General features: G+C 45.3%; 1 protein-coding gene across 3 annotated transcripts in view; it reads right to left on the bottom strand.

The window, feature by feature from the left end:
- Positions 1-26,720, bottom strand: part of ANKRD44 (ankyrin repeat domain 44) — a 164,377-nt gene extending 137,657 nt beyond the window's left edge. For 2 of the 3 annotated variants that reach the window (XM_068137965.1, XM_068137966.1), the window contains exons 1-4: positions 26,596-26,720; positions 24,505-24,583; positions 24,303-24,414; positions 23,716-23,820 (exon numbers count right to left, since the gene is read on the bottom strand). In XM_068137965.1, the coding sequence (XP_067994066.1) occupies positions 23,716-23,778 (63 nt within the window). In that variant the 5' untranslated portion in view covers positions 23,779-23,820; positions 24,303-24,414; positions 24,505-24,583; positions 26,596-26,720. Of the gene's footprint in view, positions 1-7,416; positions 7,489-23,715; positions 23,821-24,302; positions 24,415-24,504; positions 24,584-26,595 lie in introns of those variants that run through there. The other variant, XM_068137964.1, reaches the window with a different exon arrangement.
- Between the last annotated feature and the right edge of the window lie 143 nt (positions 26,721-26,863).

Here is a 26,863-nt window from a genome sequence, read left to right as displayed (position 1 = left end):
AAACAGCCAAAAAAGGGGGCAAACAAAGGAACAAAAAAGCTGTTAGCTTTTTCTTCTTCCATTTTTTTTTCCACCCACAGTTCAGTAAATTGATGCTGCAGACGTGCAGAAGTCAACCACCATGGTTTCGCTTCCTTCCTAGTAGCGGGCGGCTGCAAGGAGGAAGTAGGAGCTTCGTGAGGGCATTCTCCCCAAGTACTCCTTTAAAAATAAGAAACCAAGCCACTACAAATCATTCCAGCCCCAAAACACACATCCTTACATAAAACCAACTGGTAACACAAGGACAAACACCAAGCAGACAAGTTTGCATTAGGTGAGAATGAAGTTCAGCTCTGCATGGCAGAAATCTTACTATAAACAGCCTCCATTTTTGGCTGTGCATCTGCTTACAGGAAATCCTTTTTCTTCCCCCAAAAGCAAAACAGATGCAAATGTCTGTCACCCAGAAGCAGGTACTTTGCAGAATGTGTTCAGCAGGAGACTTGATAGGGTGCTTGGTTGCATGGTTTAGTTGATTAGGTGGGTTGGATAATAGGCTGGACACGATGATCTTGAAGGTCTCTTCCAACCTGGTTTATTCTATTCTAATTATCTAGCTACAGCTAAACACTGTAATTTGTTGACCAGCTCCTTGCACATTTCACTAATGACCTCAAACCCTTGGATAAAACTGCAGAGTGATTTCTCCCCTTTAAACGTTGATGTGTGATGCTTTGATTGCCACCCAACGCTGCTTACACTTTTGGAGTGCAGCAATTAAAACAAAGCTGAAGCCACAGACAGAAGCTCTGGGAATTTGCCAGCCCAAGCTTTCCAGCTAACAACAAACATCAGATAGGGACTTCTGAAAAGCAAAAACAAAACAAAGCAGAGAAGTATTAATTTAAATTAAATGGTTGAAATACAGAGGTGTTCTGCCAGCAAGTTGAGCTCAACTGTATGTTCTGCAGCATATGCAAGCAGCAATATGTGAAGTAGGGCATTCAAGAAGGAATAAGATACAAAATGAATGGTCAACATTATCAGAACATTGAAATGTTCACCCACTAGGCTTGTACAGTATGTGGCTTCTGTAGGCATCTGATAGCACTGGAACCTATATTAATACCCCTGAAAGAAGAAAATGATCTAGACAAGAGAGATTAAACAGAAGCCTAATAACATAATATGCTGAACCATTAATTATTTTGTTCAAATACTGCCCCAGCCTGAGATGATAGCTCCTAAAAAGCAAGCTGCTCATTTCTCAAGCACACAGTCAGAAAGCACACAGATCTTATGGGGGAGGAAAACTGTAAGGAGAGCACTGGGCAACCCTTTCCATCAGCACCACATCCCTGAGTCTCTGCCTCTCCAATAAAGAACAAGCAGGATCAGCCACATCCAGACCTCTAGAAAATAACCCACATAGGCTTTCTGTGCTGGCCTTCAGGGATTTGCCACCCAGACTGGCACATGTCTGTTAACAGAGCAACATAGGCTCAAAACCATGCCCAGAAGAGCCACCACATTCAGAGTAACCTGCTAGCTCCATCTCGGGCACTTTTATTCCCAGGTCACAGCAATCATCTGCCCACTCTTGAGCAATGATCCAGATAAAAACACCACCCTGCCTGAACCAAGCCGTTACACAAGCTGGGAGGAACATGTATTTCTCTACTAAATGTAGCCATGACAACCACATCTTCATTTAAGAGATGAACAGGAAGAGGTCACAAGGCACTTGTCATGCAGGGATAAAATCCCACACCTTGAGCAGGCACAGGAGGGTAAGTTCTGCTGGATGCCATCTGCAAGTCAAGAAATCTAACACCCTAACATGACAGGCACACACACCCTCTGAACAGCCCAGGCACCTAGGTACAACCACTGCAGAACCCTCTGCTGAAGAAATTCTTGTCACAGACTATAGCAGGCTACACCACTCTAGAAATTCTCTTGATTAAAAGTGCTTCTTGTTTACCTCAAAACAAGATACAAAACCAGCAGAAAGTTATACTTACTCCAGAAGGCACCCAAAAAAAGAGCAAGCAGCTTCTTTTTCAAGCCTTTATCTTGTTCCCTTTGGCAAAAACCTTCCTCATCCCACCCCATCCTTTGAACAGGACCAGCCAGCTCTGGAGGCATTAAAAAGGTGTGTAGGGACCTGGCTGTGCTGGACTTGGCAGCGTTAGGTTTACATTTGGACCCTGAATATCTTTTTTCCAACTTAGAATCATAGAATCAGTAAGGTTGGAAAAGACCTCAAAGGTCATCAAGTCCAACCTGTCACCCAAGACCTCATGACTACTAACATGATTCTGCGAGCTAGTGCTCAGAGGCCATCTGTATCAGATGGCAGCGACCCTCATCCCCACAGATCTGAACAGGAGCAGAAATGCTGGAACATCCCACTTTTCCCCAAGATTTTATTTTATGTTAAACCCCTGAAGCTGCGTCTCACACTATGTGTGGCATGTCAGGAAGCATTACAGCTCTAGAAAGTCAATGGCTGCCACAGTGGAGTTATTTTGGTCCAACCTCGTTTTGGGAGAGAAACACTTCCTCCTCCTTCCTACCTTTGTTTTGTGGCTACCTGAGTGTTTTTGTACTAAAATGGATTATCTCTTCCTTGCTGTGAGCCCCTGCACAAACTCTTACCAGCTTGAAAATTAATATACACCTTAGTAGAATCTAGCAAGAATATGAGGAGCGGAGGAATTGTGGGACCTTAAGCCACACAAAATTAACCCACAGGCTGGCTGCGGCCACGAGGCACAAGGTTCATCACAAGGTGAATCTTAGCAGATTCAGGGGCATCTTCTCAGCTGCTTTTACTTGTCAGAGAGAAAGAACACAGAGAAATTCAGTTCTTTTCAATTGAATGATTCTGAAAGCAACTGGAACAGGTTGCCCAGGGAGGTAGTGGAAGCCCCATCCCTGGAATTTTTTAAGACCAGGCTGGATGGGTCTCGGGGCAACCTGATCTAATGTGAAGTGCCCCTGCCCACAGCAGGGGGTTGGAACCCAATGATCTTTGAGGTCCCTTCCAGCCCTGACAATTCTGTGATTCTGTTCTGTGAAATAAGCTCAAAACACACCATCATTTGCAATTTGGAAATGTAATTTGGTTTATTAAATTTGCTACTGTTGCAATCATTTTGGTTTTAAGTATGTCCAGACACAAGTCCAGCCTTTGCCCAGCTGATTCTTAGGATCTTTGACATCTGTTTTAAATCATTTAAACATTTGTTTAATGCTGTTCCCCTGTGGCCATAATAAAAAGGATCCTGATGGTCAGTGGGAAACTGTCACACACAGGGAAACATGAGAAAGGGAGGCAAAGAAATGGTCCCTTCCATTCTAGTCACACTGCATTACCCCCAGCAATCAAGGACAACAGAAAAAATATCAGGAGACAGGATGAGGTTTGGCAGTTAATAGCAGCCTAAGTGCACACATCAACTATTTATCTGGGCTTCATCACCCTTATGCATGCATATGCAAGCTTGTGAGGTGAGCCTAAAAGGAACTATGTTGGTTTGTACATACATTTAGTTCATAGAAAACATCCTTAGTGCCTTTCAAAGACAGAATGATACATTTCCCCTGTAAAAACACTTAACTAGGAAACAAAGCACTGGCAGGAGCAATCACCTGTGTTTGCTGCCCAGAACCATTAGTGGCAACCCTGAAAAAGCAGAACTTTGACTTTCTCTTGAAAAGTGTGCAAGCTGCAAAAAAAACCAACCCAGCTCTCAAGAAACCAAGTATGAAGAACAAGCTGTAAGCAGGACTGCAGGGAGAGCAGTGCAGGAAGTACCTGCATCTCTTAGTGACTCAGATGACAGCAGAAAGGTGCTTTAAGGCAACACCTCCTGCTAAAAAGCAGCCACAAAAGTAAAAAAAACTAATCAATACCCTCACCTTTAAAGAGCTTTGGCGAAGGGTAATGGAGACTGATGAGGAGAGAACAGCAACTCGAAATGCAGGAAGGAATGAAGGAAGGAGGTTTCCTCAGACAGCACCCAAGGGGCACAGCAAGGATTTTCATGCCCTGTCAGACATTCAGAGCCAGGCTCAATCTGTCTCAGTGCAACTCACACCTGAAAGCCTCTGGCCACCCACTTGATGAAGCACTTGTCTTCTGTTCCCTCTAAACTCTAGCTTAAATGCAAAGGCTTTGTCACACACATCTGCACCCCTACATAACATAAAACACTAACACTTACAAAACCAGAAAAGGTACAACAAATAAACTCAATGGGGAACAACAACTCTTAGAACTGAAATTTGGGGGCTTTTTTCAGCCCTTAAAAGCACTTTGCCTGCTTGCTGTAGTCAACATCCACTGCAGAAGTGGTAAACTTGAAGATTTAGAGTAAGTTTTGTGACTTTATACATGACAACTGAAATATGTAAAACAGCAGGCACAGCACTACAGACAAATTACAATCCCAGGCATTTAATTTCACTTTTATGAATTATCTTAGATTTCAGCTTAGTGTTAAGTCCTTCAAAAACGGCCAATGTAGGGTTACTGAAAGGCAGGCAGGCCTGGAAGAAATTCATGCAGGAGCAAACTATGGTAGAATACACTTCCTGTGGTTAAATGATTGCAGGGTTTCTCCAGGCCTGGCTGATGAGCAGCAATTACCATCACTGGAAGGAAATTCAAGTAACCTACACTAATGTGGAGCTCTTAAAGTCTCCTGACTAAGAAGTGAATACAGCCAAAGCACAGATCTCTTTGAAGGATTAAAGACAGCCATGCCTTAGCACCTTTCAGTTCTATCAAGCAAGAGGCAATAATGAAAGTCTGTCAGTCTTCAAAGCCTGTATGAGAAACCGCGTGATTAGTTTCTCACATCTGACTGCTCCATGTGCTCTTAGGTGCGGCCACTAAGAGAAGCCAAATATGGAGGCCAGGAGGAAACAGGTTGCTTAGAGAAACATGTGTTTAAACTCTCAGCACAGAGGTTCTCTAGTCTTCCACACAAAGGTCTCCTCACTGGTCAAGAAAAGCTTTTCTCTGGTGGACAGAGAAAAGCAATGATAGGCAAAGGTGATGACTCTTGGTTTTGGAGTCAGCCTTCCCTGAGCATCACATTTAAGACCTGAGCCAGGCTTCCCACTCAACGGACAAAAACCAGCCCATGCTCACAGCAGCCCAGGTCGCAACTGCTGTGGGTCTGCAGCACCCTAGGTCCTGCAGCTGCCAGCACACAGACTGCATGGTCGCTGGTGTTGAAGCCAAAGGAAATGGTTTCCTGAATCGCTGCATGTTATCGCAGCCACAACTGCCTCTGTCCTCAAGAGCAGGAAGAAGCAGAGAAGGAGCTCACTCCCACAGCTTCAGCAAGTCTGAGCTTGGGCAGAAGATGCAAATCCTTCCAGGCACATCATTCTTCATCCCACCTTCACCTCTGTTTTGACGGGGTCTGTCTGTAAATGTGGGGCTGCTGCCACCAGGTCTCCTCTAGTCAGAGGTGGGCCGGCCCACAGACCACACTTTTCAAGCCTGATGTAGATGAACACAGCTCAGCCTGATGAACACATGGCTGCTGCTGCTGCCCTTGGTTACAACTGCTCAGGCTGAACGCTGGGAAGGCTCCAGATACACAGAAAGAGGCACGTGTAAACTTCACCAATCAATTTAAGAGGAAGCACCACAGCCAGCTTGGAATATGTCCTCCCCCTCCTCCAGCTTCTCAAAAGAAAAAGATCTGTTGAAGAAACTGAAGAAAATCAAGATAGATCCAGTAGAATGAGTACAGGCAGGCCAACATATTCCTTCACAAATGACATGAGACAAAGAAACACTACATCCTCATGAATTAAAAACAGATCACATCCCAAGCCACAGCTGGACCAGGAACCACCACGAGCATCCACCATATTTTGAGAGTCCCCAGCAAGCGTGTAACAATAGCTCTAAGGAACCTCATCCTCAGCTTCAAGGGTTCTCAGAAGAGAAGGAAGAAGGCAAAGACAACAACAGCCTATCATATTTTTACACCAACACAGACTTCACCAAGACAGGACTCAGTTGACTGAAATCTGTTTTGACTGTTACTGCTGAAGCAAAATCCTCGCTGCAAGATTCCAGGGAAGGTTTAGAAACACTGAAGGCAGCAAATTCAAGGGCTTCATTAAACACATAAAAAGCACCAAGATGGTGCAATCTTGGTCTTCTGCAACATATGTATTTTTAATAACAATGCTTGCTCTTTAGATATTTAACGTACAGATCCTACCTGAACCTCCTTATTTACGAGACTTGGTCTGCACAACACAGGGCAGCAAAGCCTCGAGGTGTGAAACACTGTCCTTGTCAGTCATAAGCACTACATCCACAGATGTAGAGCATGTCTAGGGGACATGTTGGAAGACAGTCCATAAATACTGCCTTCTGCATGAAAACATGTTACAGACTGTGCCTGCTTACACAGGGCTGCTCTTACTTTAGAAGCAGGTTCGCTCTCTCTTTCCTTCCAAAACTATGCAGCAGCTCTGTGCACGTGGAATATTTTCTCAGAAAGGCATAAATAGACTGGAAGGGAGGCTAGCAATCTAGAAATGAGGGATGTTTGGAGAGAAGCTGGCTGCAGACAGCCCTTCTGAACCCAACAGGAAGGTCTGAAGCTTGCAGGACACCCACGCTGCAGATCCCTAGCAGACCACGTTAAATTTAAAATAGCAGATTAAAGCACACAGTGTGTGTAACAGTTGGTAGACTATGTGGATAAATCAGGATGTGGGAGCCATAATATCAATTTACTAAATATTTCTGAATGCTTCTAACTACCAGTAATAAGAAGTACTTTAACGCTGATTACAGCTGTCTGCCCACTGCTAAATTTAACACGATCTAAGGGGTTTAATGCTACTGCTTTTCCTAGTACCCTACGAACAACCGCCACAGCGAAATCCAACAGGCACTTCCTAAGTAAAAAGGCACGGCAAAGGAACGAGGGACAAATCCCCCGGAAGGATGAGCAGAGCCCAGAGGCCTTCGGAAACGAAACGGCAGACCCTTCGGTCCCATCCCACCGACGGGAGATGTCAGATTTCACCGGAGACCGCGGGACGGCGGAGGGTCGCGCGCCTGCCGCCACTACCCGGCGCCCTGCGCTCCGCTCGGCCCCAGGACCGCAGCCCCGGCCAGCCGCCACACGCCGCCGCTGCGGGCAGAGACAATGTCGGCCAGGAGCGGAGAAGAAGCGGCTCGGCGGGGAGTCGGCATGCCACGGGGCGATGGGCACCTCCGTACCGGGCCCCGCCGAGCTCCCGGCTGAGGAGAAGGGCCTCTTGAGGCGGCTCGGCCGCCTCTCGCAACGCCGACCCGACCGGGCCGCGCTGCCGCGACAGAATAAGGCAGCGGAACAGGCTGAGGGAGACGCTAAGGCAATCCCGCCGCCCCGCGGCACCCACCTGGTCGGCGAGCTTGAGCACTGCCATCCTCCGCCGCTCCTCCCGCGCATATGCAGCTCCAGCGACGAGCGCGCCCCGCGACCGGCGCTGCTGCGGCGGTGGCAGCGGCAGCAGCGGCGGCTCGGCTCCGCGCCGGTGGGGCGGAGGCCGCCTCGCCCAGCCCAGCCCAGCCCAGCCCGGCCCGGCCCAGGAAGCAGGGGCGGGTGGGCTAGCTCGCACGAGCCGCGCCGCCGTCTGCCGCCGCCTTTGTTCGCGCCGGTGCCGGAGCGGAGCGCAAGGGCCGCTCCGGGGGCTCTCGGCTCCCCCCGCCCCGCCTTTGTTCGCGCCGGTGCCGCCCGGCCGGGCCTGCCTCACCGTACAAACCCTGCCCACGCTCCCGGGGGCAGCCCTGACCGGCGGCTTGGGCGTAGTCGGGGGTCGCCGGTGCGCGCTGGGGGCACCTGCCGCACGTCGCGGGTAGGACCCGGAGGGGCTGGCTGGCTGCTATCGGTCTGCAGCCGGAGGGAGCCGAAAGCCAAGTATTCTCAGATCCCTTTCCGCAGGAGGCCGTGGAACCTCCGTCCCCGCTTCAGGACGCGATGCCTACCCCTAAGGACCGAGGGCTTCGTGCCCGCTTCGGTTCCCCACGCGCTGAGAAAAGGCGGGAAGGGAGCCGCTCCAAGCCCTTGAAGAACGGGCCACACGGCCTCTCACCTTTCCCGTTTTGCCATGCACAGAAGCTGCTTGTCAAGTCCCAGCAACGAGGCATAAGTGTCGAGAGTCTTTGGTGGGCTTTTTGTTGTTTTGGTGGGGTTTCTTTCACTTTTTTTTTTTTTTTTTTCACCTAAGAATCTCTTGCCAAGTCCAAGTCTTTTCCCAGTCACTGTAGTCTATTATTTTGCTTTTCAAGGACCAGCACAGCAGATCAACTGTACTTCTTTTTAAATGAGCAAACAAACAAGCCACACAGCCCCCTGCCCCATGCTGCAGAAGGCAATGAGCATCACCCCCTGGGCTGTGGGGTGGACCTGAGAGAAGCAGCAGTACCACCCTCGGATGGAGCTGTCAATGGCACCGGAGCGCCAGGGCAAGGCTGCTGGCCAAGCACATAACAGGGGGAAAAAAAAAAACAGCTGAGCGAAGGGGTAAATTTTCCTTACCCCTCAGAGCTGACAAGCTGAATCTCTCTGAAGCATGGGATTTGATTAAAATCATTGGCAAAAGGCTCAGCAACAGGAGTTACAAACAGGCTGACGGTAATGAGGGTAATTACATTCTTTCAAGGACACGTAAGTGAAAAGCAAAGGATTGAAAATTCCCTCTTCCCCTCCTTTGTGTTGCATAAAGAAGTATTCCAGGTACTTCCCCACAAGTTAGGTTCTGCAGCAAGGAGGTCTCCACAACAGATCTGATAGGACTGTGTTTTATGATTCTCCAGCCCTTGATTACAGAAAGGGGTGGCTTTAAGTAGTTAAAAAAAATAGGGAAGTGTGGTCTTTGGAAGAAAACCAAGCCAAGAAGGAAACAGATGTTGGTTTCAGGCTTCTGAGGCATCATTATAAATAGGGATTAAAAATAACATGTAAGTTATAACACATTTTGACTCCATCTGTTTCAAAGGGGGTATAATGGAAAATGAGTGTTAAATAAATCAGCCTTTTAAAGAAAAAAATAAAAGGCAGCAAGAAAGAACCCAGTACCTGTTAAGAACATCTGAATTCAAGCAGTTGTTCTTTTTAGTACCTTCACCTTTCATGGTCTTTGTCATTACAGAACACTCAGAAGCACCACGCTGGCATCAACCAGTTTGTTCTGTGTCATACCTCACCCTACAAAGAGCAGCTGGCAGCCCAGAGCTGCTGAGCACCATGGATGGACTGGAGCCTTTCTGTCCCCCACTGACTCCATCCAAGAATTCTGCTGACAGTCCACTCCCAGGCTCTGCCAAAACACACACAGAGGTCAGAAGGAAGCAGAAATTATATTCCAGCTGAGAGCAAGGGGAAAAAAAAAAAAAAAAAGAAGAAGAATGGAAGGAACTTTCAGCACTGTAAGGAAAGATTTGGTTTGTTATGTTCCAAAAACTTGGCATTCACTGTAGTTAAACTTGGTGGATACATGAGGAAGTAGATTTTTCAGGTTTGCTCCCCTCTCTCTCTGACCCAAGAATCTGGTACAAAACTTCATAGCTTCCTTGGGAGCCCCAACAATCTCCTGTCAGAGTCTGCCATCTGAATGGCAATCTGCTGATGCAGTAGGAGCCCACTTCTTTGGGATTCAATACTTGAGATAGGTGTGAGCTAGTGTTTTAATATTTTCATTCCCAACAAGCGCAGTCTTGTGCCAGCTCCTCTTTCCCAGGCCCCACAGGATGGTGTCTGGAAGCACCAACCCTATAGAGTCACTCCTTGGGAAGGTCCCTCTGAGGCAAATAGAACAGAAAGTGATTGCATCTCGTGTTACTGGGGCAGCACTCTGCTCAGAGAGGTCCTTACCAGTGTATTTCCACTGTCCATTTGAAGTGTCACTTGCCCAGACTGCCAAGATTAGTCACAGCAGCATTACAGTAAGGAAGGCCAAGATTTCTCCCCTCCTGCTCACAAACAATTGTGTTATGGGCTTCTGACTTACCGTGCAGAATCAAACCTCTTTTCTGAGCTATTGTACTCAACAGCTTCTTAGCCCTGGCTGGTAGATTACAGCAATTTCATGTGAAAAGCTGCAGTATGCCAAACCGTCTTGTTTTGAGATGAAGAGGCACAAAGACATTCATATCCAGAGCTAATTTTTCAAGGGATGGTCATACCTGCAGCTCTCAGACCTGGTGTTGACTTTTCACACTGAGACATTAACAAGTACCACCAAAATAGGCATGCAGCAGCCTTAATGAGAATACAGATATTGCCACCTTGGATCAGAGTTGAATTTGGAAAGGAAAAAGGCCTACAGCTACACTGAGCCTCTAACAGGGAACTGTAAAGAAATCCTATAAGCATGGCTGCTGCTGTATTTGTTTCTTACACTGATGCTAAGAGGACTCTGTGTATCCACTCAAACTCTTCTGTGAGCTACAATCACCCACCATTACATATGTCAAAAAGCAAAACAGGAATGTGAGGCTTTCAACTCCAGCACTTAAGCAATTTTTGGCCAACAGCAGGGAAGAATAGAACTGCCCCAAACATTTTGCAGTTGCCCACACTGAGATTTCTTGATCTTCTGGCAACAACAGAACTCTGTACAATATAGGCCCACTGTAAAAGGCCTCTGCTTTTTTTGTGTGTGTGCACCTAGCAAAAGCCAATCTCCTCCAGTTCCATCCCAAACTGGATGAATACCACTTGCTATGAGCAGCTGTATGCACACAAGCCACTTCCTCACTCAGGAGTTTGTGTCAGAAAAATCACTTGATGTTCTCATACCCACCTGTGCTCAGCAAAACTCCCCAGCACACTTAGCTTTAAGCATATGACTTCAACAGAACTTAAAGCATCATCGTATGTGATCTGCCCCTTGTTGAGATCCCACGTACCACCTTCACGTGGTATAATACTGCAAGTTTGGGTTGGGCGCAGACTAAGGGCTTAAGAACCTTACTAACAATTCTCTCTCATGCCACAGTGGTCCTGGGTGAACAACCTGCTCTCATGGTGCTTGGCCTCTTGCTTGTACAAGGAACTTCTCCCACCTGCAAGATGAGGCACTGCTGGAAGGATCTCAGGTAAAGGCCACTGGCTGCTGCTTTGAGCATTACTTTGCCATTACAGACTTGAGTGTTAGTCTTCTCATGCAGCAATGTGAAAACAATATTTGAGAGGTGCACCAGAGGAAAAAGACAACAACCTCATTTAAATAAATCCATTTGCACTGTACTCAAACAATGTAGAGACCCAGGTCCTGAGTTGGAAGAAAGAACAGATCAAGTGAAGGAGCAGGGTTAGGAATTCTCCCCACACCACTGTTCCTTCCTCCTGTGCATCAACACAAATATGTCTGCAAATTATCTGCTGGGTCCCCACCAGCACTCCTGATTCTCAGACAGACAGATCTGTGCGTTAGCCTGATGCTTCTGCAGCCCAACAGGATGTGGTCGCTTTAAGGCAGTCAAAAGTCTGCACCGCAACCCTCCCTCCCTCCCTGCTCCGCCTGCACAGCTGAGCGGCAGAGGCAGGGCTCAGCTCCGCTTTCCAAAGTCAGCTCTGCTGCTGCTGCCTTTAAGCGGGATGATCACTCACAGATGGGAGGGTGTAATTGTGTTTGGCTTCTGCCCTGTGAAGAAAGCTAAATACAGCCACTCTGTGCCTTGGCAGTGTTTATTTGCCACTGCTGAGCACACGTGAGCAAGACAGAGCTGACAGTAAAATATACATTTGTTATCTCAAACCATTTCTGATGACTTCAGATCTCTGGCATGCCTCTGGTCTCTACCTGTTGCCTTTAATAGCAGTACACAAACATCCTGCTGTGCTTTCTTCCTCCTTGGACAACTGATCTGGTTGTTTCTTTCTAAAATTACTCTGTGTGAGTCAGTTTAGAGTGAGATATAAGCATCACTATGAGAGTGCAATGGTGGAAACAAGCAAAAACATAGAGTTGTGTGGATCTGAATTAGGAAGGCCTCAGTTCCCAGAGACAGTAACCAATTGTTGCTGTCACCATCTCCCCACCTCCTGCACTGTTACAGCACACAGAGTGATTGAGGGATGGGAGTGGGGCAGACACCTCAGAAAATGCTTCAAGGTGCCTGTCATTGCCATCTGGAAGTCCTCTCCCTTCTCTTTTAGTACATTTTATTTTCACAAGGCAGAATTTATTTTTTTCCCCCAAGGAAGGTGGTTCTTTATCTCATAACTTTTCCTCCTGGTTCTACTTGTTTAATTGTTACATAGGGGGAAATCAAACAAAATTAATGAATCGATCCACTGATAAGGCAGAAAGGTACCTCAGCAGGACCTCATCTTATCCAGACATAGACCTCACTTCATTTCAAATACTTCTTGATCATATCATGCAGATACAGATCTAGCTTTACCATTCATGACAAGAGGTTGCAACCATTTTTAGCAGTTTGTCACACAGTCCAGTGTGCAGTCCAGGAACTGAGTAAGTCAGGAGAAAGAAAAGTTGATTTTCAAGGGCTTTGGACAAGATTTCACATGATGCAGTCAGGGCAGGACCAAAGGGAAGAAAAAGCCTGTGCTTAGTGCTGCCTTGTATCGCATAAAGAAGGCCAAAGGGTTCTTCTGCTGTTTGTTTGGGATTTTTACTTTTATCTCCTGACCTTCCTTCCTTCCTGGAAAAGGCCAAGTTACCTGATTCTGCTTTATGTTTTCCAAGAACAGACAGGAAAAAAAAGAAAAAAGTCACAAACTCCAACAGACACCATCAAAAAAGCCTGCAGTATGCAGCTGCTGGCCTGGCTGTGAAGTCTGGACTCTGAACCAAACCAGATGCTCGAAACCAACTGGTGTAAGGAACTGGAGTTAAAAAAGGAGGATAAATGAGGAAAAGGAGATGAAAAGGAAGGAGCAAACCCAAGTGAGCAAGAGGAAAGTTCAGTATATAAAGTCTCTGTTCTCAACCCTATTCCCATTTATGGGTATATACAATATCTTAAATCTCCTGTGTCATTCATCTTGAATCTCAGTCATTGAACTTCTAGAGGAAACATGGAGGGAAACCTGAAGATGTAAGAATAGAGCTTCTTTAGTATAAGTATACATGAGTGTAATGTATTCCAATCCTACCCATCTGCACGCCCTCATTTCAGGACAACAGCCTCTGAACTTTAAAAGCAGGGTCTTCCAGTCCCCATGGTCTGGAAGTCTGGCTTTGAAGTATCCTTTTTTAATCTAAATCCTAATTTTCCACTGACTTTTGTTTTGAAGGTATGCCTGACCTTTAAAGAATGCAGCAAATGGTCTCCAGGAGGTAAGACTCCTGCCACCCCTCTAAGTGCACCATCAGGTAATGGCACAAGTTATACTTATCTAGGGAGTCATGCTCATTAGAAAAATGTAACTGATGGTTAACATGGATGCTATACCAATCTCTCTTTACACACTCCCTCAACCTAAATAACCCACAGGAACTAGTTATTTGCAACTCCTAGCTTTGAAGTATCTTTTTTACTATCATACTCCAAAACAAACTCACTGAAGCATCATCACACTAATATAAACCACCAATCTTTAATCTCAGTTGCATCAGGACATCATCATTATTTTAATAAAGCAGATTTTATGCCTTAGGCTTATTTACCTCTCAGTACCTGCATGATCTTCCCCTCTGGCTGGTATGAGGTACAGTAAATAGACACCAATGGAAGCACGCTAGTAACATTGAAATCCACCAAGCAAAACATTCTATTTTGGAAAGAAACAACCAGACCCTTGTCCAAAGCCACAGAACTGGAAGTGAGGAGCATTGCAGGAGCTAAATGAAACAGGAAACTATATCAACCCAGTCTTGGTGGGCAGAGAGGAAGGAAGGACCTACGCCTGATCCTCTGCCAGGGCCTAATGAATCCACCACCAGCATTAAGGCCCAGCTAAGTCTTGGGACTGTTCTGATAGCAAATTCCTTCTCTAAACTCAGCTATATTTAATTTTTCAAGTTACACAAAGAACAAAATCCCATCCCTGAATTAGAAGGGGTGTGGCAGCAGAGCAACTAACATGCAGTTGCTACCAAGAGGGGAGCAGCACTGTGGTGGTTTCCTCTCTGATATTTAGCTCACAGTCTGAAGGGAGGGTTTTTCCCCTTCCATCAGAGAAATTACATGGCAAAGAGCTCTGTGGGGAGGTCAGTGTCACAGAGGGTGTCAGTAACACTTTTGAAGGAATACTGGAAGTCTGGATCAAGTTCACATATGCTGAATGAAAGCTACTGGAAACAAATTGGCCTAAATTGTTGAACATAAAGTATGCTATGCAGTACTGTGTGTTCCCTCACAAACAGGCAACACTACACTAGAACTGGACAGAATGAAGGTCTCTAAGCCAATTAAAATACCAGAGTGCACTAAAATATAGATGAGAATTCAGGACTTATTTTCAGAACAATGCTGGGGCAATACAGGGTACTGTGGTGCTGGCTTACCTCAAGCTAGCTGGACCATCACAGGCTGAAAAACTCAGAGATGTTCAAACTCTTCCTACAATATAGATAGAAAAACACATTATACAGCCTTCTGCTGTAGCAATACTTAGAATCAGCAGAGAAACAATATTCATGGTCATAGGCCACTGCAGCTTGTCTGCAATCTGAAGGGGATGATGGGGCTCCATTCCACATCTCTACAAAAGGCAGAATCTGGAAAAATTGGCAGAACCAAGCAGAAATCCCAAGCTCTCTGGAGCACAGAATCAAAGAGTGGAGCAGACTTTGCAAGCATTTGTGCTGCACTCAGAAACAAAACTATCTGCACTCCCCTCCAAAGTCAAAACAAGATCATGTGTCATAGCTGATTCACAGAAGTTGCTTGTCCTTCTATCAGAAAATAAGTCAGCCAACCCCAAACTTCATCCTGTCATTCACACAATAAAAGAAAACAGTGTTTTGCTTCTAACATGACTAGTGCCTCATCCATCTGCATCTTGTATCCCAACACTGAGCCAACTACATGCTGCTACACAGGCTAAGGAGGATAAAGTTCCTGCCCTGAAAGGACAAACCTTTGGAACCTGAGGGAACTAAGGAAATCCAGCAGCGGAGTTATCTTCCTTTAGTTTTACTGAGTTTTACCTTACACACTTCAGAACTGCCACAGAGATTTGCACTTACTGGCAGCATTCATTCTGAAGTGGGTGGTGGTGGTTCTTCAGATTATGTATTTCAAGATGGTTTATTCCTCATTCTCACTATTTCCTTCCTAAAAAGTGGGATTTGACTTTTTACAGTGGTTTACACTGTAAGCCTGAGGGAGGAAAAATCCATTTTTCTTTCAGTGCTTTAGTTAAAGAAGGAAATAAGTAACATGAGCCATGGAAGGACTTTGATCCAGAACTAGGGAATGTAAATGCTTTACAGATGCCAAATAAGGATGTTTCCAAAGAAAAAGAAAACAAAGCATTTCTCTGCCCCCAACTCCTTTTCCGTTTCCAAACAAGGTAATGGAAGGAGAATTCGGTAAAATTTTGATGGAAGTTCCATTTTTCCAAGAGGTTGTCCTGGTTTTAATAACTACATACATTTATCAGGGTAAACAACTGATAGTTTTGATACGAGTTTATTGCATTCCTAGGACGGGAAAAAAATAGTAATTTCTTTAGATCAGGAGTGTCTCAAAGCCTTGTAGTGAATGGACAGAAACAAGGTAGAAGCTGTAGGGATGTTGGAGAAATGATAACCACCTTCCTGACAGCATATCTCAGGAACATCCACAGCACATACTAGCACGGGTGAAGCCCACTCAGGAACCACCACAAACAGGAAGATCCTGTGGTCGACCAGTTTTATTAGTACTGAATTTTTGGATAGCACATGACCTTGCTCTGACTTCCAAACATCAACATCAGCTCATCTGGTACGTTCTTTACCAAACCTCAGCCTCTGTGGGTAAGAACTGCTGAGAGCCTTCAATAAACAAACCAGAAAGATCCAACAGAATAAAATATGAAGTGCTTCCAGCTGAACCCTACTTTCCTTCTCTGTTTATGTGAGTTGGAACATGGTATCTGAGAGGAAAGTCATGACTCCAGGACTGGGTAACTCTATTGCAGTCTGTGCAAATCCCTTTTAAATGGGTTCATCTTTCACTGCAGTAGACCTCATAGGATACAAATGTCTGCTCTGTATCTTTCATGTGAAGAACCCTTCATGTATGCAGAAAACAGTTAAAGTTCTTTTGGCATCATAGATTCCTAAACCTTCATTTTGCACAATATATTGACTTCACAAGAGAGACAATATATAATGCTCAGCAGACTAAAAACCCCATGGATTCAGCCCATACAGATGAACCCTGTACTTACAGGATGCCTCAAGGACATCTGTAACATTCTGCGTGAGTGCAGATGTCTGCCCTGATCCTCTTGCAAGATCAGAAGAGTGGGTCAATGGCTGTGCTCCGCACAATGTCACTGTTAACATCTTCAGACATAATCACAGACCCAGCTACAAGAGTAAAGCGGGTCAGAAATGAGCTCCTAAGCTAATGGTACAACTGCCTCACTCTCCTCTAATGCCCTAAGTCCCAGAACACAGTGAAAAGGAAAAAAAGCACCTTGCTGGCAGAAAAAGAGCACCAGTGTTCAGGTAGGGGAGATGGACACCAAAGCTGAGCTCTGGGGGGTGGCTAGGTGAGAGCTCATTCCCTTATCTCTCACAACAAAACCACCTGAGTGTATCAAGGTGTAACATTTTTGATTGTTCACATGGAAAATAGATTGATGCTTGTGTAGTAGCACTAACCCTTTAATAATGCACTGACATCTCGATTCTGCCATCCCACCACGACAGAAGTAAGCAGTACTTAGAACAAGTAACAGGTTACAAATCACACCCCCATCATGCAGTGCTTCTTGGCAGGTTGTTCAGTTCCTCTAGAGCCGGAAACAATCTTTCAGCACCCTGCTTCAGCAGTTCTGTGACTTTCTGTGTTGACTACACAGGAAACTAATTTTCCAAACAGAATGCATGTTCTGTGTGCTATGCTCTCTGTGTGTTGTGCTATGTGATTTAAACCCAGTTACATAGAAGTGGAGAGGAGGACACAGTCAGAGAGAGGCAGGAAAAGCTACGCCTGGATTACCAGAACGTTCCCTGTTAAACAGCAACATCAGTATCGCCAAGTAGGGCAGACTGGTTTTAATGTGGTCTACAATTCAGTGTGAGACTCCTTGCTAAATCCTCCATGTCACACTGCTGATTTGCTAGCAGCTTAAAGATAGCTGACAGCAGGCTGTACTATTCCTTTCCAACATCAGTACAGATGGCTGTAGTTCACTCCAGCAACTCATTTTGGCTGATATGGAATAAGCAATGCTAAGGAGCATTCTTATCACAGCAAGAAGACACAGCCAAGCCCTGGAAAGGCAAGGAACCTGTCTCCTGAAGGATAGAAAGCATTGTTCTGCCATAGTAAATAACACCAGCTGGCTCTGCTACAAAGACAGGCTGAGGGAGCTGGGACTGTTCCACCTGGAGAAGAGAAGGCTCCAGGGAGACCTTCCAGTACCTGAAAGGGGCCTAGGAGAAGGATGGAAAGAGACTGTTTACAAAGGCCTGCAGTGACAGGACAAGGGGCAATGGTTTGATGTTAGAGAACAGCAGATTTAGATTGACTGTTAGGAACAAGTTCTGCACCATGAGGGTGGTGGAACACTGCAACAGGTTACCCAGGGAACTGTTTGGGGCCCCACCCCAGGAGATACTCAAGGTGAGGCTCGACAGGGCCCTGGGCAGCCTAATCTAGTTGAGGATGCAGAGGGGGTTGGACTAGATGACCTTTGAAGGTCCCTTCTGACCCAGACCTTTCTATGATTCTATGCCTTCCTATGGCCAAGTGCTGGGGAGGATCCACACTCCAAATATGTCTCTCAGTAATCTACCCCAGTTGCAAGCTAATGTTTAGATTTTCAACTGCTATTAAACTGCAGTTCTTAGACTGCTTGAATAGGAGGGAGAATAGAACAGATTGATCCACTTCCGTATCACTGGAAGAAGGAAGAGGAGGCGATTGCAAGCATCGCTGGCACAGCACTCCCTCCCTGCACACAGCCCAGGTGCTCAAGCCCCAGAAGCTGGGTGGCCTCAGGTGACTCTCACAGGATTTAGGGTGGATTTACCAGCTCAGCGGTGGTTGCACACCTACATTCTCCTGGTCTCCTCAGAGCTCAGACTGTCACTCATTCCTGCAGGCCCTAGCACCAGCACTGAGCCCGTTGTTTCCCCAGTATAAACACCTTCTTCCCACAGATATATCCTTGTGAAAACTGAGGGTTGATGTGTCAACTTGGATATGTGGCAGTTAAAATGTAACAGGGTGCTTCACAAAGGAACCACAACAATGTGCCCACAGCTGATGTGCAAGAGAAGAGCAAATAAAATTAATACTTCACATGCCAAATACATTTCCCCCCTCCTCTCTTTCTGGGATGAATGCTTTAGCCAGTGCCACCTCTATTCTGGCAGCACCTCTTAGAAGAAATCACATAATGGCTTGGGTTGGAAGAGACCTTGAAGAACTACATGTGCTCTGTCCCACAGGCAGGGACACCTACTAGACCAGCCCCATCTAACCTGGCTTTGAATGCCTCAAGGATGAAAAATCCACAACTTTTCTTGGCAACCTGTTCCACTGCCTTACCACTCTCATTGGGAAGAGTTTCTTCCCAATATCCACTACTTTCTTTCAGTTTAAAACATTACTCCTTATCCTACGACTACTCTCCCTATCTTTCCTGTAGGCCCCTTTAAGTACTGAAAGGCCTCTAGAAGGTAACCATTGTCCTCTAACTTATTGCCCTTTGAGTCTCGCCAGGCTGGTTTCCAAGAAGTGAGTGTCACAATTTGTGTTTTCCAGGAAAGTTTAGCAATGGAGTCACTGAGCAAATCCTTTGGCAAAGCAGGAAGTCCCAGTACCCACTTGAATCACTACACACTGCTCCTTTACACCCACACTAGCCAAACTTCAAGCACATACATTTGTGACAACACATAAGGTGTGCCAGACAGTTCCTCATTTTCACCCTGAATTAAAATAGCAAAGCTGTTTGCTGGTCAAGACCAAGGACCCAGATCTTACCTCTCCATGCTCAAGAAATCTGTTCTGGGGTAAATAAGACAGCCATTAGGGTTCAACACAGCAGTAGTGAGTACCTTCAGCAAAGTCCAGGACTACTGTCTTGATTAGGATACCTGGAGTTTTGGCTTGGCTTTGAGCCATACAAAATGGATGTGATATAACAAGAAAATTATCTAGTTAAAAGAGGAAAACTGAGGAGTAAAACAATATGAAAAAATTAACAGATTAAACACCTGAAATAAAGAGTTGAACACAATTGCTCAGCAGTTGAGCTGTTCAAAGAGGAACTGAGAGATACAACTTTTATCAATGCAAAGAGCACACATTGCTGAAACAGGGGAAGGTGAAGAAAGGATCATGTGTGTTTACAGAAGTGATTTGCAAGTGATGGTAGTACAAATATTACAGTCAGAGGTGTGGAGGGGAGAGGGGAAAAATCCAGTCCATAGCAGCAGAACTCCAGAGGCAGGTAACAAAGAGGCCCCAAGAACTCCAAAGGAAGCAAAACCAGAGGTAAAACCTTTAACAGATGTTTCAGGAAGTTCTTTGATAGCTGAACTGCACAAGAAGTCTCAAAACACCTCCCCACAGGCAGTATCTGTATCACACAGCCCTCCCTCACAGCAGTGCTCCAAAGACCTTTGCTGGAAGAACCTTCCTTGACACTGGAAAAGCTTCATAAGCCTCACTTGGAAAGGGACTAAAATCATAGAATTGTTAGGGTTGGAAGGGACCTCAAGGATCATCTAGTTCCAATCCCCTTGCCATGGGAAGGGACACCTCACACTAGATCAGGTTGCTCACAGCCACATCCAGCCTGGCCTTAAAAACTTCTAGGGATGGGGCTTCCACCACCTCCCCAGGCAACCTGTTCCAGTGTCTCGCCACCCTCATAGTGAAGAATTTTTTTTCCTAACATCCAACCTGAATCTACCTACTTCTAGTTTTGCTCCATTCCACCTAGTTCTATCACTACCTGACACCCTAGAAAGTCCCTCACGAACTTTCTTGTAGCCCCCTTAATATACTGGAGGGCCACAATAAGGTCTTCTCAGAGCCTGCTCTTCTCCAGACTGAACAGCCCCAACTCACTCAATCTGTCTCCATAGGAGAAGTGCTCCAACCCTCTCATCATCCTCATGGCCCTCCACTGGACACACTCTAGCACCTCCAGATCCTTCTTGTAATAGGGCTCCAGAACTGTGGTACTACAGGTGTAGTCTCACCAGAGGCTAGTCTCATCCACCAGCACCCCCAAGTCCTTTTCTTCAGGGCTGCTCTCAAGCCAGTCACCACCCAGCCCATATCAGTGCCTGGGATTGCCTCCACCCAGATGCAGGACCTTGCACTTGGTCTTGTTGAACCTCATGAGTTTGGCTTGGGTTCAGCCCACCAAGATCCCTCTGGATAATATAAAACAACCCAAAACAGACTCAATCCAAGCAACTAGTGATATACCCTGAAATGCAGATGTGATAGTGGTTGGATTTTGTGGTTTGGTTGTGGTTTTAAATCACTGCATATCCCATGCTACATGAAAAATAAGGTTTCTGAAGGGTGGACAACTGTGGCATTATGTCAGCATAAATAATCCAGAGCTGGCAGCTGAGGGGCTGTCATGAACAGCAGACTTGCACATCTAACACCATGAAAATGCAGTAACTCCCAAAAATTTGGGACTCAGGACTGTCTCCAATGACTGAAACACCCAAGAACTATCGGAACACAAAGAAGTAGAGGAAGAAACTGGAACTGGCCATAAGAAGAAAAGAAAGCTGTACCCTGGAGCATAAACACACTTGTTACTTGCACATGGGCAAGCAAATGCATATTGGGATGTCCTTCTCCCACCTTCAGACAGGGATTCAGAGGAAGATCTTCATGGATAAGCCATGCAAAAGCTTGTGCAATTACTGATTGTAGCTTCCTACAAAGAGTGAGCAAATGACATATATATGGCTGCATTTTAGAATGAAACTTATCTTTGTTCCTGTAAACTCCGAAGGAATAGTCCACTAAAATCTTACACACAAAATAATCAACAAAACAGGGTGGTGAGCACTGGCAGGGAAGCACTGTGGACAAAGATGGACTTGTTCATCAAACTTGGCAAGTCAAGAAGCCCAAAAAGCTTAGGAAAAGTTGAGTTTCTCATGTGACACTTGGTCAGCTGCCCTCCTAGGACTGTCATACTCCGTGTTGCAGCTGACAGAAAATTTCAAACAACATCCTCACAGAGAAGGGAAACTGTCCTTAGAAATGTGCTACTTCAGATATGCTGGGCTTTGAATCAACTACTTGGAAAAAAGCACACTGTGCCTTAACACCAATAAGCTGTAGAATGTGTTTAACCATATGTTAGTTTGCATGGGCAACCCCCCCGCCATCAGCAAGCACCTCTAGTCTTCATTTAGACACCAAGGATGAAGCCAAGCTTCTAGGAAGAGAATGCTCCAAGAGAAGCTTCTCAGTGACCACCTGAGAGTGCTTCTCAAATCACAAGTGAATGACCCTTGTGTCACAGCAAAGCATGTGGCAGAAGGCCTGTGCTGCAGACTCCAGGCATCTGGAAAGAAAGCAGCTTCACACTTGTATCCAACACCCTTCTCCAGAAGGTCCTGGGCAAGCAGCAAAAATTGGTAGTGTCACCTAGCTGGAGTATTACCATAGAATGGTCTGGGTTGGAAGAGACCTCCACAGGTCATCAAGTCCAACACCCCATGCAGTCAGCAGGGGCATCCTCAACTGATCAGGCTGCCCAGAGCCCTGTCGAGCCTTACTTTGAATATCTCCAGGGATGGGGCCCCAACCACCTCCCTGGGAAACCTGCTCTGCTGCAATATTAAGCTATATTTGTATGCAGCTGGATGTTAAATATATGTCTTGTGAAACAAAACCTTCTGCCTGCTCACACCATACCTTTCAATGTACTCAGAACTAACTTAGAACCCAGTGTGACAGAAACCTCCAGCTATATCTCCACGGGGTTTTTAAGACAAACCTGTTTACTGTTGTGTTTGTTCTGTGGAAATGTAAGATGCCTGTATAAAAACATCTGCAAACTACTACAAACAATAATGAAATTATTTTGTATACATCTAACCTATTTTTATTAAGTGAGGAAACAGCCTTTCCCCCCCAGTCATTTCTTTGGTCTTAAAAACTCAAACTCAAGCCACCTGGTTTTCATTTCCTGGCATATTCCTTGTGTCTCAGCTGCATACTGTGCTAAAAACAAAGGCTCCATTCTTTAATTGTGAATATCAGACGCCTTTAACCTTCACTCTGTTGGTAGGGCCTTGGAATGTGAAAAAGCTAATATACAATATCCTCTTTTATTAGCTAAAATAATAAATGGGCAGTACCCAATCCTTTTATCAGCTGGGATCAAGATCACAGATCCTCAGAGACAAAAATACATGGCTTTTAAAGAAAAAAAAAAATCACTGTATTTGAACACTGTTCTGCTCTACTGTTTTGGCTGACAGGCAGGGATTGAAGGTCACTGTTTCTGAAGTTACCTAAGGAAAGGCTGGAAATAAGTCACCTCAGACCCCTGTCACCCTGCGGTGGTGAACAGCCATCACATCTGGTCTCAATCACAAGCCAGCACTGAATGACAGGGAGCTGACTCGAAGGCTTCTATCCTCCCTTTTAACATAAAGCACTGGCACACAGCGTTAGGACCAGTCAAAGACGGCATTCTTCAGTGAGAAACACAAGCAGTCAGAGGACATGGGAGGTGGGGGGGAATCAGTTGTACAGGTCACTGAATCAGTTTATTAGCTCAGCACAGATGATGATTGCTAATAAAGTAAAGAAATATTTATCAATGGAAAGGAACACACAACAGTGACCAGAGTGTGCTTCCTGCTAGTAAAAGGAAGGGAAGATTCAAGTGAATAGATAAATGGATGTAGACGCTGGAGAAGATCTTAAAATCAAGCAAACAAACAAACAAATAACCCCTTTCTTTTCATTACAAAAGCAAGCTTTCAGAAAACCTGAAACTCTTAATTATGGTCATTAGGCAAGAGGGGACACTGTAACTGACTTGAGACCCACCAGTTACAGTCTTGGGCTAAACAGATCCAGTCCATTCATTTACTCCATCTATTCACAATTCAACAATCATTTGTTGCTGTTTTACCTGCAAATTAAACAACTTACAACTTCCAGAGCATTTGGTCTGAGGCTTGTGTTAGAAGTGACTGTTCATCATTGTGTCAAGAGGCACTCCTCACCCAGTGGTGCACTGATCTCTTCACCAGGCTTCTGGGAGGCCTGAACAAGCTTCACGAGGGTTTCAAGGAGTGTAACCAGGAGAGAAGAACAGGGAAGGCTGCAGTTTAAAGCCAGGAGGGTCAGAGGGAAAGCCAGAACTGGAGGCCACAGGCACCAGGAAATCTCTTTCAGGCCCTCCAGGATGCAGCATCACACTGCTATACACATTTACACTTTGGATCAGAGTCACACATACCTCTTTCCTTTTCAATCTGCTGGCACAGAGTGAGATTCTGCAGTTGGTCTGCAGATGTACATTAAATAATAGGCAATCGCTTTACTCACACAGTAACGTGCTCAACACTTCCCACTGTTAGTGAAGAACCACAGATTTGAAAGCTGCTTCCCATCCTGCCCCAGTCTATTAGCAATGTGGGTATTCATGACAGCAGCTGCAATAGAGAGAAAATATGTTGCTGAGCTTGGAGAAAGACGTGTAGGAGAAGAATCAGTATGACGCAACGCTATCTGAAACCTGATTTCACAACAGCCATTGCACCAAAAGGTTTAAGAAAGCCTTACGAGACAAACTTGTGAAAAGTCACCAATAAAAATGTGCACCACGTAACCTCTCAGTCACGTGGATGCAGAGCTGATAAGGAAAGCACTCTGCTTTGGTTTGTCTGTAAAGCCAGTGACCAGAACATGTGCCACAGTGAGAACCAAGAGGCTTGTAAGTTTTCCTATCATTTAGTGTTAGACCATTCTGCTTATGACAACCATGCCAAGCTCCGACCTCAAACTACTTCACAATGCCCCACATCTCAGAGAGCAGAATTCCTTCCCTGACAAAACCAAAACGTTGGAATTCTGTTTTGCTAATTTTTCAAGGACTCCTACATAGAATTTTACTTTAAAATCATCACATCCATACCTTGCAGTGTAATTCTTTGAAGTTCTGTCCCCAGCATCTCAAAACTTCATGCTGTGCATCAGAATTCTGTTCATGTGAAAAACCTGCCACTCCTCAAGCAATCTCAGGGTCTCTGAAAAACAGGATGTGAGAATTGGCCCTATGCCTGTACTTACTCCTGAAATGCACTGGCAGTTTTATGTGCAAACCTTTGGTTACTGACCTAAACTCAACTCTGCCTCAAGCAGGATCTGAGTCTTGAAATTCTGCTGTGCTTTGGAACAGACTTTCCGATGCTCTATCTGGAGGAACAGAAAACAACATCACAGAACATGTAGGATTTTAGGGACCTTCTGGCATTCTGTTTGTCTGAACAGGGACACATTGGCAGCCTCCATCTGACTCCTACACTGACTCTGCTACAGGACCAAGAAACTGTAAGTAAAAGGACACTGGAGAGGCTCCATCTCTGCTTGACATGGCAGAGGAGCAGCCCATGCAGCTCGGGCAGGGCAAAGATGAGCAGTATTGCCCTGGCCAGCAGAGATACACATGCACACTCTACTCCAAATTCTCCCACTCTTTGAATAGCACATCTGAAGGACAACTGCCAGCCTCAGCTAACTTTAGCCCCACCAGCTCAAGCTGTAAATGGAATTCAGAAATATAGGGACACATGACTATTGCATCCTTTTTTCCTTTAAAAAGGACAAACCAAAACATCAGCTGCAATCAAGAACCCCATAAAAAGTTGTGAAATCAAATGTTCTGGACCAGGGAAAGCCTGAGGCAGTACTGCTTATTGCAGTACAACTTATGCTCACCAATTCACTGCCCCTTTCCAGATCTGTCATTCTAATTGATTTTTAAAGAAATAAAACACAAAAATCACATCCCCTTTTTTGCCCCTACAGATCACTGCACCTCATTCTGCACACCAGATGAGCCTGTCTGTGAGGCTTTTGTCCACAGTTTCTTTGGCAATGCACTAAACTAGGAGCTGTATGCAAAGCCAGGAAGAGAGAAGGGGAAGCCAGGAAAGGACACTTGGCTCCCTTTACAAAGAAACCTAGTCTGTTTTTTTTGTACTGATGGCACAATTATTTATTAATGAAATTTAAATAGCAGTGAGCCAATCAGAATTGTTTTGAGTGGAAAAGACACTGAAGATCTTAAGAGCCCAACCATGATCTAACTCTGCCAAGGCTGGGGCTAAACCATGTCCTTTAGCACCACACCTCTGCCTATTTTAGACACCTTCAGGGATGGGGATTCAGCCACCTCCCTAGGAAGACTGTTCCCAGCGTCTGAGAACCAATCAATGCTTTAGAACACCAATTCAACAACCTCTCCAAAGCTTCAGAAGCAAGAGGTCCCCCCTTTCCCACACCTAAGGTGAGATTTTTGCAGAACTTTGGGCAAAATCCACCTGGCAGTGTAAATCCCCAGCTTCCCCCCCCCCAGCTATCTTCTCACAGCCATACACTGTCCCTAACTAACCAGAGGATTCTGTTCAACAGTGCTCTTTTCTATTCATTTGAACACTTTTGTACTTGGTTGTCCATAAAAAGAAAACGTGCAGGTGAGCACCAGCCACAACCTCAGAAAACTTTACTCTTCATTAATAATTTTAGTTTCTACTAGAAAAGTAGTGTTTATCTACAGATGGATGGATGTCATATTACTGTATCTAGGTAAGTTACTTTACTTGCTTCCCCAAAACTTTTTGCCCTCAGGCAGAACAAAACTGGAGATCAGGGTTCTTGGATATTGTCCCCTTAATCTACCTGTGCTAAAATAAACCATGGGATAATTAGTGAACAGCAAAGGCAAAACTTGTTAAGAGCTGCGGTAGGCTCCTAGAAAGTTACATCCAACAGCATGTGATCCAGAGATGGCCTTTTCAGGTTAAGAGTTGCACAAAGGCAGAAGTCTCGGGAGAGATAAAAGGCCTACTGGTAATACTGCATGTAAACAGTGCTTCAATGCTGCTCTTTCAAAACCCATTTCATACCAGATGCTCAGGACAACAAAAAAAAACCCATCCAAACACCCCAGTTTTGTGTACAACTGTTTCATTAAACAGATCTCCTTCCCCTTCCCCTTCTTCTCAGGAAAGAACAAAAAGGGTTTGTATCTTCTCAGAAAGACTTATGAAAATACTTTTTGAGAACAGAAGTGAGGAGCTTTAAAGATAGAAAACTGAGAACAAGCTGAAGATGCTCCCCCTCCATCCTCCTATAAAAAGTTTACAATTTGACTTGCTCATAAACTATTTCACTAAGACATCTAGAAGTCATGAGTCCACTCCTACCTGTTTCAGAGCTCTCTTTGGCTAGACTCTCAAAACTCAGTTTTTTTCAGCCCTCCACCCTCTCTATGGGCATTTGCTTGCTCCTATCTTGCAGAACTGCTGAAGAAGTGAAGATGCCAGGCCACCTGCAACATAAACAACACTATTAAATGAGAAAGCACTAGAAATGGGCTAGAATGGGATTCTGGGACAGTTCAGCAATAAAGACTTCCAAGTTTCAGCTGTTTTCACAACTACAGAGTTTCAGAATAAAGTGACTTCTTAACCC

This window comes from Melanerpes formicivorus, unplaced genomic scaffold (assembly GCF_026170545.1).
Source record: "Melanerpes formicivorus ecotype bairdi unplaced genomic scaffold, bMelFor1.0.p_v2 SCAF_5, whole genome shotgun sequence".
NCBI classification, from domain to species: domain Eukaryota; kingdom Metazoa; phylum Chordata; class Aves; order Piciformes; family Picidae; genus Melanerpes; species Melanerpes formicivorus.
Note: the sequence above shows the minus strand (reverse complement) of the source record. Positions and strands in the feature narration are given on the sequence as shown.